The 12900-nt window shown below is 31.5% G+C and overlaps 1 protein-coding gene, 1 long non-coding RNA gene, 1 other non-coding gene and 1 pseudogene across 8 annotated transcripts; 1 reads left to right on the top strand and 3 right to left on the bottom strand.

The window, feature by feature from the left end:
* Nucleotides 1-647: 647 nt before the first annotated feature.
* LOC146887307 (uncharacterized) lies at nt 648-2926 on the bottom strand. The gene is made up of 2 exons (XR_014994193.1): nt 2752-2926; nt 648-2642 (listed from the first exon to the last, which is right to left on the bottom strand). It is a non-coding gene; the product is annotated as an uncharacterized LOC146887307 (long non-coding RNA).
* TRNAI-AAU (transfer RNA isoleucine (anticodon AAU)) lies at nt 1744-1817 on the bottom strand. The gene has a single exon. It is a non-coding gene; the product is annotated as a tRNA-Ile (tRNA).
* A 401-nt stretch (nt 2927-3327) lies between the features above and the next one.
* Nucleotides 3328-8448, top strand: LOC114181957 (Pentatricopeptide repeat (PPR) superfamily protein). 6 transcript variants are annotated; one of them, XM_028068653.2, is made up of 6 exons: nt 3328-3477; nt 3587-3657; nt 3752-3868; nt 4110-5811; nt 6387-6586; nt 7388-8448. In XM_028068653.2, exon 4 carries the CDS (start codon nt 4288-4290, stop codon nt 5725-5727), a length of 1440 nt encoding a protein of 479 aa, XP_027924454.1. In that variant the 5' UTR covers nt 3328-3477; nt 3587-3657; nt 3752-3868; nt 4110-4287; the 3' UTR covers nt 5728-5811; nt 6387-6586; nt 7388-8448. The 6 variants fall into 6 exon arrangements, with proteins under 6 accessions (XP_027924454.1, XP_085528862.1, XP_027924456.1 ...); XM_085672736.1 differs by having other exon boundaries at nt 3776-3868; nt 4464-5811; nt 6387-8448; XM_028068655.2 differs by having other exon boundaries at nt 3776-3868; nt 6387-8448.
* On the bottom strand, nt 7344-7930 carry LOC146887306 (protein DMP4 pseudogene; annotated as a pseudogene).
* Nucleotides 8449-12900: the final 4452 nt, after the last annotated feature.

Raw genomic sequence — 12900 nt, 5'->3', positions numbered from 1 at the left:
TTTTTATCAAGTTGTTGTATTTGTTTTAAAAACTTGGATACTTTTTAAACACATTTTAAGGAAGTATTTGACAATATTAATTTCAAATTAGTAGAAGCAAATGCATATTAATGCTTAATGCTCAAATGAGACTATTTTCTCCCTTTAAAACTTTTTGTTGAAAGAAAGCAAAAGGTCTATTCAACTTGGTATGTTAAGTGATGCATTTTTTTTTCCAATAGTTTATTACAAACTCTATGTATTTTGAAAAAAATTTAGATAATTGAACAATTTATTATATGTATATATTAAGATTAGTCATTTATTACATTTAATCACTATTCTTGAAAATCTCTTCATGTTTCATGATCTATTTTCCTTTTTTTTGTCATGTACTCATTGCAATTTGAAAATTAAATTAACTGAAAATTTTATTCGTAATCAAATTCACTTAAACGAATATTAAAACTAAAACATACTAGCACAATCAATTTAAAATTCAGATAAAATTTTTGAGTTCACATTTTAAAAATATGTTTAATGTTATATTTTTGAATTTATAATATTAAAATTTGATTATGCCAATTTATAAGTAAAATTATAAATAACATTGTTGTAACATCTCATTTAATAGTTTTCACACTACTAAATAAAATATCATATCATGATAGAATATAACAGATAGCATGAATAAGTCAAGATAACGTATTGGTACAGTCATCCACATAACCGTAAGAAATACCAACTACACGTACATCCTATTCTAAGAAAAAGCTAACAAAAGTTTCATGAGCAAAACGCAAACAAGGACTATTATCGAAGTCCCATTCTACTCTCTACTCCTATCCAAGAGAGGAGTATCTTCACTTGCATCTTTATCTCCTTACACCACAATGATCATTGCAAGAAAAGAACCAAACACAAAACACACAGAGAAAATAAAGGGTAAGCTAATTTGATTAAAAGAAACATGCAGCTCAATTATAAATACCATGCAATTTTTCTCATTTTCACCAGAATCACTTAAACCACCACATCACAACACATATATATATGACTCTAGACTCAATATCCGGATTATGTAAGCGACATTAGACCTCTTGGTGACATGCACCTGTGATGGTTCCTAAACTCTACAGAGTTTGGCCTCAAGGGGCTATCACCTAACCACTCACAGGGTAAGTCCCCTTCTAAGTCTAAGACTTGATCAAGTCCAAAGACTAGGACCTCGTGTTACTCCTCACGACATAATCCATTCTGCTCTATCTAAGCTCGAATGATTATTGGAGTTTTAGGATACCTCGAATAGTGAGTCCTTATGACTTTACATACACTAAAAACATACTCCTTATAGGATTTCCCTTGAAATTCTAGTTCAACCGCACCTTCTCATAATCAAATTCATACATTTCTGCTACACTCATTGCCAAAAGCACCATTCCAAACATATCATTATCAAAGCCACACTTTCACATTTCAGGTATAATTTCATCTAGCATAAACAGAAAATAAGCACTTAGCTACAGTGGTTCTCGCTCAAGCTAGAAGGTCTCGCCCAGGTGAAAGGGTTCTCTCGCTTAGGTGGATCATTCTCACCTGAGCGAGACTCTCTCTCGCTTAGGCGGATCATTCTCACCTGAGCGAGACTCGAAACAGAGAACAACCCAAACTCTGAGCGAATTCTCGCTTAGACTAAGCTGTCTCGCTTAGACTAAGATTACATTAGCTATTAGCTACCAAGATTTTGACTACCAAAAAAACAAATGGCCTATACAGGTCTTGAACCTGTGACCTTCGCGTTATTAGCACGACGCTCTAACCAACTGAGCTAATAGGCCATGCATTTCCCTATTCTAAATATCGGTTAAACTGGTTTATTGAAAAAAATAATTCGGTAAACTTTTTTATTGGAAAAATAATTGGATACTGACTAATTATAAAAGGAAAAAAACAAAAAACAAAAAACTGTATATTAACTAATCTATTACATATTAAGAAAAGAAGATATTATCAAAATTACTATATTACCCATTGTCTTTTATTGACAAGCTATGATGCACCGATACTTCAATTTGGATCACGTATCCGTGTCTGACACGTATCATGTCCGATACTTTAGGATATTTTATCAATACTTCAATTTGGTCACTAACATTATCTATTAGGTTTTGACTACAAAAATAGTTGGTCTCTAATTAGGAAATTTGGATTCACACAATAATAATCATATAATTATTATATTTTTTTAAGAATTGTTGTACATTTTTTAATATTCATATATCATGTATCATATCTTATTATTTTGAAAATAAATGTGTCGACATATCGCATACGTGTCGTATCTGATACACGTATCGCATAGTGATGATGAGTTTCTGGTATTTTCGCTCAGGCGAGAGCTGCTCGCTTAGGCGAAAACACCAGATTCCCAATCTGTTCTTACATGCAGAAGCACAAAATTGTGCACAATTTCAATCACACACTCAATTTCACAATTCAAGCACTTATTCAACACCCAATCATGTAATCTAAAGCACCAGAAATGATTATCATACGAAATTCAAGAAAACAAGATAGCTTCCCTTACCTTTAGACAACACTGGATTGCAGAGAAGAAAACCCCCTAACAGAAAAGGTCTCACAACTGCACAACACCTAATGAACTGGAATACAAAATCACAGAGAAGGGATGGGATCCTTGATTTAACTCATAAAGGGATAACATTCCAGAAATTGGAAATTAATGGGAATTGGAAACGAGAACTAATTTACATGAAGGGGGAGGATGTTCGGCTTGGAGGGAAGATCCTGCCCTGGCTTCAAACCTGCCTGCTACCACAAGACAAGAAATGGGTGGTTTTAGATGATCGGCAGAACTCAAGATTTTGGAGGAGTGGAGGAAGCATAGAGAAAGATGAGGAAAAAGGAAAGTGACTTGGGTGAGACTATTTTCTATACTTTAGAAAATAGTTAAAGAAAAAGGGTCTCACAATTACAAAATTTAATATACATTTGTTCTTCTATGTAATTTATAAAAAGTAAATTATTTTTTTAATGAATTTATTTACCAAAATATAACAATAATTGAGAAAATGTAGGAAATGTCAATTGAGTATTTTATTTATTTTATTAGAATATAAATTATATTTATTTATTTCTCATAAATATATGATCATAGTAGTCATAATATATACTTATAGCCTAATTCTTAAAAATTCTATCACATTAACTTATAATATTTTAAATTTATTTGTTTACATAAATTGATTTTATTTAGTGTAGTTATAATTGTTATAAAATTTAAAAATAATAGTTAAATTTTTTGAAAGCCTTGCATTAAATGGAAATTGGGATGTGAAATCTAGGGTTTTGTAATACAAAATTGGAAATGGTGCAGCAACAACATCAGGAACAAAACAAGAAGCAGGCCAGATGAAATTTTGATCAAGAAGAATGAAAATTGCACTCCAAAAGAAGAATGGATGGAGAATCATTGAAGTACAAAATCCTATTTCTTCTGCACACACTCTCTCTGGTTCTTTGCTCATTCATTCTCTTCTTCCAAACCAAACCTAAACTAAACAAAATCCTATTGCTTCCTTTTCAGTGGCTTCATTCTCCCAATCGAACATCGAAGTTTCCTCTGTAACCTTAGGCTTCCCTCTACCAACTAATCACGTACGTTTTATTCTCTTTTGTTTTTCCATTACCTATTTATTTTCGACAAAGAATATAGGGATTTTTATTTTATTTTATTTTTTTTCCAATGCAGTGAGTTCTGCCATTGTTGCTGCAGTGGTGCTTCGATTTTCCCCATGTTCAGGCGATTTTTCACCTTCGAGTGCTCTCCAGATCATTAGGAATCAGGGTTTTTAGTCTGTATTTTAAGGTAACTCTTATGCCGCCAACAAAGTCGTTTTTTTTTGGGTTCTTTTGCTTCGAACTTGTTTTCTGGGATGGTTCGGCTTATCTATTTTTAGCGAAGACTTGTTCCATTCCCAGAAAACAAGGTAATGTGGTAGGCTTATTTACTTTTTGGAGATTTTGCTAGATTTTCATTTAAATATTTCGAACAGAGATTTTCCTTTTAGCCTAAATTTTTATTTTTGTCTGGTTTCATTTCAATTCAGTCGTACTCGGATGGTTGATACTTCACTGTTCATGGACATGATATAGCAGGAGGCCTGTTCAACCAAATGCATAAGAATAAAACAAACTTGAAAATTGGAGGCAGCTATCTTGTGAACTAGCATTACAAGTGTCCAAACCATTTTAATTTTAAGTATTGTGATACAAATTGATTTTAATATGGGTAGTAAAACTCTGCTCAAGTGGCCAAAGCAAATCACAAATTCCCTAGTTGTGCAGTTAATTAAAGCAGAAAAGGACGTGCACAAAGCTGTTACTATATTTGATTCTGCAACTGCTGAATATATTAATGGGTTTCGTCATGATCATGAAACTTTTGGTCTCATGATCTCCAGGTTAGTTGCAGTGAATCAGTTTAGAACAGCAGAAGGGATGCTGGAGAGAATGAAGCAAGAAGATTGTAAGGTTACAGAGGATATACTTTTAACTATATCCAGGGGTTATGGACGTGTGCACAGGCCACTTGATGCCATCAGGGTTTTCCACAAGATGGAAGGTTTTCAGCTTAGACCCACTCAAAAGGCTTACCTTACAATACTAGATATTCTTGTGGAGGAAAACCATGTAAAGAGGGCTATTGGTTTCTACAGGGAGATGAGAGAAATGGGTTTTCCACCTACTGTTGTTTCCATCAATATTTTGATCAAGGCCCTCTGCAAAAACAAGGAGACTGTTGATTCTGCCTTACGGATATTTCAGGAGATGCCCAACCGTGGGTGCCAACCTGATTCATATACTTATGGTACATTGATTAATGGGATGTGTAGACTTGGAAATATCGATGAGGCAAAGGAACTATTCAAAGAGATGGAGCAGAAAGGTTTCTCTGCTTCTGTTGTTACTTATACTAGTTTGATACATGGCTTGTGTCAATCTAATAATTTAGATGAAGCAATTGGATTGCTTGAAGAAATGAAAAGAAATGATATTGAACCAAATGTTTTTACTTATAGTTCTCTTATAGATGGTTTGTGCAAAGGTGGCCATTCATCACAAGCAATGGAGCTATTAGAAGTGATGACGAGAAAGAACCATTTACCCAACATGGTTACTTATAGTTCTTTAATCAGTGGACTGTGTAAAGAAGGAAAGCTTTGTGAGTCTGTGCAGATTCTTGACAGGATGAGAATTCAAGGTTTGAAACCAAGTGCAGGGTTGTATGGAAAAGTCATAAGTGGCCTATGTGCTGCAGGCAGCTTTCAAGAAGCTGCAAACTTCATTGATGAGATGGTGCTAGGTGGTATTTCACCAAATCGAGCAAGTTGGAGCCTTCATGTTAGGATGCATAACATGGTAGTCCAGGGTCTTTGTAATAATGTTGATCCACTTCGTGCATTTCAGTTGTATCTGAGTATGCGTACTAGAGGCATCTCGGTTGAAGTTGGCACTTTTGATTGTCTAGTCAAATGTTTTTGTAAGAGAGGAGACCTGCACAAAGCTGCTCGAATTATTGATGAGATGGTGTTAGATGGGTGCATTCCAGATGAACAAATATGGAATGTTGTAATTGGTGGACTTTGGGACCGAAAAAAAGTGAGAGAGGCCACTGAGCTGTTGCTGGTTGAGCTGAGGCAGAAGTTTGTTGAAACTGAAAGTTGAAGTCCGTGTTTCTCACATTATCCACATGCATTGCATTCTTACTGAAAACCTTTCGTATCCGGTGGTCTTTTTCTATTCTAGAAGGTTGTTATTAGTTGCCGGTTAGGCATGTCAATCTTGCTTGTTTTTTATTTAGTCTCGATTAATTATGTGCTCTGTCCCTTAATGGCTTGCTTGTTATTTGCTAGTATAGTTTAGCTGTCTTTAAATGCAATGATTCATCACGTCATCCACCATCAAAACATAGAAAAAGAAGAGATTCTTCGGTATTGTTGAAGAAAAAAGCTTTCTCGGCTCGGCAATTCCTGTAGCTTTTCAGTGAATTCTAGGATTCTAAATTACCCATTTCTTTTGATCTGCTTCAAAGAACTTCAACCATTTATCAGTGGAAGCAACAATTAGATGCTTTTATGAAAATTTTGACATTATTATCATCTGAACCTGGATCTTAGATGGACAACCAAATATCCTCTAGTAAGTGTATACTATAACAGACAGGAATTCAGTTCTAGTAATCCTTTGTATTTTTGGAGCTTCATAGTTCATGCCTAAATTGTTGCATCGTGAAATTTGAAGACTTTTCTTGAAAAAATAGTTTTATCTTCAATTTTGACTTTGCAGATCCAAACTAACATTTTTCCTTTTCTTTGTGACTGAAGATGTGCTGCCTTTTCAATTCATGATCTCACTTCATCTCAAAGGGTTGACATTTTCCAATGATCAGTGTCTCTGTGATCTGATGGTTTGAGCTTCAAATTGAGGAAGTAAACATGTGGTGTAAGATTTAAAACTAAGCTTTCCTTGGGGGGCGACTTAACATTTCACACAACCCTGCTCTGTCTGGGCAAGGTAAATTCAGGTAATTGCAAAATTGATTTGTTTTGGTCGAACCCATTGCTCGTTGATGTTGTCAGTTCCTAGAAAACTTGCTTCTCAGTCAGTTTAACAAAATTTTAAAAGTATTCTTTAGTGCTCTTATAGTGTAATCATTAAGATTTTAGTTGACATTCTTTATTTGCAGATCGCAATTATATAACCTCAGGCATTAATATATTGGAATTTCATTTAATGTTGGATTCAAAATCGCACATATGTTAATTAAAGGGGAGATGTTCATTACTAGATAGCCACTTAACGAGGATGAGTTATCATTATCACTGGCTTGGTGAATGATGGCTCTTGAATATTTATGAATTCGAGCTGAATACTATCAAGTTTTTCTAGTTGTATACTTCTATGTCTGAATTAATCAGTAAGCCCAAATCAAATATAAGACAATTTGTTTTAGGTAAGATTCAAGTAGTTGAGAAGTTGCTCAAGCAATATATTCTCCGTTAAAAACGAGGACTTGGTGTAAGCTATTGTTTACCTGATCAACAGAGTACTTATAAGGTTTAACAAATGGATTAATCAAGAACTTCTAATGCTTGGTTTAAGTCAGCTTTAAATATATTGAACTTTTTTTGTTTAATAATATATGATTTAAATAATGAATTTCGATAGATATATATGGATATGTGTGTTTGTGTGAATAAGTTGTTCTAGAAACAAGACATAATCAATCCAATAAAATTATTGAAATAGGTAAAAAAAAATTGAATATAAACAGAAGACTATTAATTTGGTAGAATGGGGAAGTCAGTTCCATGTCTCTGTTTAGGAAATGCAACAAAGAACACGATGCCCAAAACGTCAATTCCCCTGGCAATGCTGTGAGGATTTCCTGTATCTCAGCTGGGATGTGGAAAGAGACTATTCATCACATTCTGATCAAACACAATTACTGCAACCACCAAAACTGTCATCACTGCATGCATGAAATGTATGAACTTTATTCGATATTTTTCTGCGAGATGGGGTGGAGTGGAAGGGTGGTTGATCCATCAATGACAGATATTCCCCTTGCTGTCTCTGAAGTCATCAGTTAAAACATAAGCATGAGTCACCAAATAGAGATACAAGTGCAGCAATCAAGGCCTTGCTGACAGAGTCACAGTAGCCACTATTTCTGAAGATTGGAGAGAGAAGTTGGAAGGCAAGGACTGTGTCAGCTGGTAAAAGATTGGCCAAATGGGCAGGCTCTAAAATGTTTGGCTACTGACTTTCTTATTTTTATGGATGATAGTGCAGCAGTCATGACATTGCTGGCAGTGTCACAGTCGCCAATATTTGTAGAAAGTGGATTGCTACCATCTGTTCTCATGTTCTATAGCTTCTCTACTTTGATATACTTTTGATATCATATATATATATATATTCTTGGACATGTTTTCACACAGTTCTCTACCAGTGTTTGGAGAAACTCAATTTCTTCTAAAAGGAAAAAAAAAAAGGTTAAGAAGGATCGGGTACCTAGTGCGGCATGCATTGGTGTGGTCTATTTGGTCACTTTGCTCGACTTTGTTAATTTTCAGCAAGCTTGATCTTTATTTGGTGGATTTGTTAGGGTTCATCTTGGTCTTGGTTAAAATTGTTGGTTGGCAGAAAACTAATTTCTTTTTCAGATTGGTACATCAATCCTATATCTTGGTGCCTTGGTGTTACCAGTTATGGAAGGTGGAGGATAACAGTGGGGCCTGTGGCATTACTAGTATGATTGCATGATGTTGATTGTTTGGATTATTCTGTCTTGTGTGTAAGGATATTTAAGTGGAAGGGCCTCAAGATTTTCTGTGCTAAAGCAGCACAGATTTCCATGTTATGAACATAATTATTATTTGATACTGCATTAGCAAGTATAAAATCATGCACCCTCATCTTTTAGACACTGCACACAACACATCAACATGCTTTAATTAGTAACATCAACATCGTTGCCAACTAGCCAATTACCAACCACTTAAGAAAAAGCCAGCTGGGTTATTTTCATTGCATTTCAATCTCTTCATAGAAGTATGTTAATGTGATATAAAATTTATGATCTGAATCTTAAATAAGACTTTGTATTGCCCTTGTATTGAAATAATTAAAAGCGATGTAAACTAATTAAAAAACAGAGAATCCCAAATATTAAAATGTTTTTTTCTTTTTTGATATTTTTAGGGTTTTAATCAATTTTTTATTTTTTATATTTAGTTTGGTTTCAAAAACATCTAGTATTCACCCATTTAAGAGACAAGTGATATATGATGATAAACTTCTGTTATTTGTGTTAATAGTATTATGTAGTAAATGTTAAACGCAATAAGTCAAACAGTTTCACATTTCTTTAACATTTTTATCTCTAACCCTAGCTATGTTGAGTTTCTTTAGACCTTCTTAGAAGGCTAAAATATAATAATAATGATAATAATTAATTAATTAATTGTACGAGTGATATTGATTGTGAATACACCCTTCCTTATGGTAAAGAATGTGACATTTTATAAGATTGTATTTCTTATAAAGCTCTTTATATTATTACCGACAAAAACACATGCATTGTCGTGTTTATATATTCGTATTTTTTAATTTTTATTGAAATTTGAGTTAAAATCAATAAATAATATATAATTAATTTTTAAAATAGTTATTAAATATAAAATTAAAAAAATAAAATATGTGTACAATTTTTTTAAAAATAATTGTTAAAAGATAAAAGAAGGTGTTAGAATAACGGTTTAAAGATAAATTATTTATAAAATAATTAATTTTTAAAATAATAATTAAGGATAAAATTAGAAAAATGAAATGTGGATAAAAAAATGATATATTTTTTATATATTGTTATAAATATGGTAAAGAAGGCTGATTGAAAGAAATTGTTGAGATATTTTTATTACAATAAGTGAAAATACCGTTACGTATATGATTGTTTACTTTTTTTTATAATAATAAAATTATTAATATAATTATAAAATTAAATTTAAATAATTTTTACAATTCTATTATAGGTAATGCTTATTTTTTAGATAATTTTTATTATAATAATTATTTGTTTAAAAATAATTTAATTTAAAATAAATAATCAAATTAAAAAATGATTAAATTTAAAAATATAAAAGATAAAATTAATAACAATTACTATAATTAAAAAAAAAAACTTCAAAAATAGAATTGGATTAGAAATGTAGATTCTCTCTATATAATATTAATATAATAGTATACATAATAAGCACGCCACACCTATGATCGCATGCAGAGAAAGTGGCATTGATATTAAAAGAAGAAAAGAAAATGTGAACCTTCTCTTTTTGTTATGGTAACATTCAAACAAACCAAACCAATCAATCTCTTCATGTGCCATATTTGCACTACAAATCTAGGATAGCATGTACACATATGTCGCCTCATCATCATAAAAGTGCAAATAGATTATTTAATAAATGGTCCAGTTTTTCTATTGGGTTTTGTTGATATTGTCTTTTTATGTTATGTTTGGATGTGGTGTGTGGATTTCTGAAAGTGAATTTGTGTTGATTTGCAAGTAAAGATAAGATTGTTTGGATTAAAGGAAATATGATATGATTTGAGTGGATATGAGTGAAAATTGAAAAGTTTATGAAAGTCTGTGTATGACGTGATTGATAAAATTTAATAACTTAAAATAATAATTATTATCAATTATAACTTAAAATAATTTATAATATAAACAGTTTAATTTTAACTCCATATTTATTTATTTAAATATATTTTATTTTATAAAATTAGTTTATTTATGAAGAATGCATCACGCACCGGTGAACCACACAAGTAATATGCAGGAACCACTTATGCAGGGTATGCAGTTTGGAATCTTTACTACAGGAAAAAAGAAACTAATAAATATAATAATAAATATAAGTAAAGTAAATTGTTAAAAGAGAGGGTAATAAAATAATTTTAATACGATGATTTGGTTTTTCCTACACTTCTCTTCATTTTAGAGAGTGTCAAATTCTGCAATCACTTACAAATCTACACTCTCAAATCAGCGGAAACAAACAAATCCAAATACGTTTTCAAATCACTTTCCATTTGCATGAATAGTACTCATGTACATCCAAACACAGCATTATTGAACATTAAAATATACCACTTTGATATTTTAAGGATATTTTTAATATATTTTAAAACTTTAAAATAAATGATCATAATTAATAAATTTTGAAAACACACAGAAAAAATAAAGAATCGAAATTCATAAAGAAAACAGGAACATATCATATAAAGATAATGAGTTTTTGCATCATCTTTGATTCAAATTCCATTCATCTTTTTATGCATGAACGATTCCTTCAATCAGAAGCAAAAGCATCAGAAAAGCAAATGACATCCACTGTTTAACTGCACGTGTGAAGACAAAAGATTTTCATATGCCAAATCAATTTTTTTATTATAATCTCAACACTTTTTGTCTGCAAAACTGTTAACTTTGCCTAGACAATGCAAGCAAAGCATGTAACGTGGCAACTCATACTACACTTTTTTTTAATCTGGTTATAATTGCACGTACATGATCCTAAACAAAAGTTATTAATATATCTTTATAAAGGCATGCATGCTTTGTTTTACAACATATTTGCACATATACATAATACATCTACGATAATGTGTGAAAGTATAAAAAGAAGAACAGATGAATTGTTTGTAGAGATACCTAGTTGTTGTTGTTTGCACTTTAAATAGAGTTAGATTCAAAATATAAAAAAAAAAATCAGATTTTTATTTTTTTAATGTTTACATATAACCAAAACAAGTTCTGTTCGCATAAAGCAAAATCAGAATTTCAAAGACTAAGAAAGCAAAATCAATATATATATATATATATATATATATATATATATATATATATATATATATATATATATATATATATATATATATATATATATATATATATATATATATATATATATATATATATATGCGCATGTGTATATGTTTTCAATTATAGTATTCTCATGTTTCTAAATGTTAAAATCGATTCAGACGAATGTAGTATGGTTCTTGAATCGAAAGTCTTTGTGGCAAGGGTTTCATGTAAGCATGTCCCGTTAAGAAGAACGATGATACATAAAAGGTAGAAAAAAATACTCGTGGTTAGAAATGCTTCTGCTGGAGGGGATGTACCAATGTGGTTGAAGAGACTCATCCTTGAGGAATGCAAGTGTGAGTCTAAGTCTCACATTGGCTAGAAATGAGAAAGTAGAGAACTATATAAAGATAAAAACCCATAAATCCACCGCTTTTAAGATTTTGGATTGAGAGTGGTGTTAATGCCTTACTTAGTTGGGCTCAAGTCTCATTGGTGTTGTATCTTTCAGTAAACATCTTCCCTCCTTAGACCTAACAAGTGGTATCAGAATCAAGATCGTGAGTTCTTTTGACCTAGTGGTAAGCACTCGATCCAAACAAAATATATATATATATATATATATATATATATATATATATATATATATTCTCATGTTTCTAAATGTCAATATTCTCACATCTCCAACCTTGTAGTTTGAACTAGGTTTATTCTCACGATTTCCCTTAATTAATATTCTTTCATAATCGTTTAAGTTTCACCCATCTGTTACAAACTCATAAAATTAATTCACAGACAATTAGGAGGAAGAGACATAAAAGTTTAGGATACACTTATCATTAATCAACTAATAATTTTATTAAGTAATATATGTGCTACTCGAATATCTTTATAAAACACTGTTACAGTTTCATGGTAGTAACATTGAGCCTTTGATCGATTAGATGTGAGCCTTCATCACTTGAACATCAAAATTCTTCAATATATCTATCTTTTTTTTTATTTTTGATTATTCTTTTATATTCTCTTATTTTTAGCCAATTCTTTCTTCATCAAATTCAAAGCAAATCTTTTGTTTTTCATATGAATTTTGAATATTTTTAGGTTGTTATTATTTTTTATTACACAAAGTTTTGTTTTCAATTGAGACCTTACAACCTTTCTCTGACATTTGAGCAACGTTTAACAAATTTTGTATAATCTTAAGAACATATAAGATATAAAAAGTTAATTTTCATAATCAGTTTTAATCCCACAAAACTGACTTGTAAGGTGAGGTTTACACCCACATATATACTCTAAATTGACCTTATCTCTAGTCGATGCGGAACTTACAACCATCCATCCTACAATCTCGACATCTTAAGGATCTTGTATTTGTATATCTTTTCCACACGTCCCAATTGACTACATTTGTGACATTTTGCATTTGGTCTACACGAACACTTGTTGTCTTGATG

The sequence above is a fragment of the Vigna unguiculata genome, chromosome 4 (genome assembly GCF_037176805.1).
Source record: "Vigna unguiculata cultivar grain cowpea cultivar isolate G323 ecotype 2 chromosome 4, ASM3717680v1, whole genome shotgun sequence".
Taxonomy (NCBI): domain Eukaryota; kingdom Viridiplantae; phylum Streptophyta; class Magnoliopsida; order Fabales; family Fabaceae; genus Vigna; species Vigna unguiculata.
Note: the sequence above shows the minus strand (reverse complement) of the source record. Positions and strands in the feature narration are given on the sequence as shown.

Bases quoted from the DNA above. Each gene is read 5' to 3' on its own strand.
- LOC114181957 (XM_028068655.2), top strand. From the start codon at position 4,288: ATGGGTAGTAAAACTCTGCTCAAGTGGCCAAAGCAAATCACAAATTCC.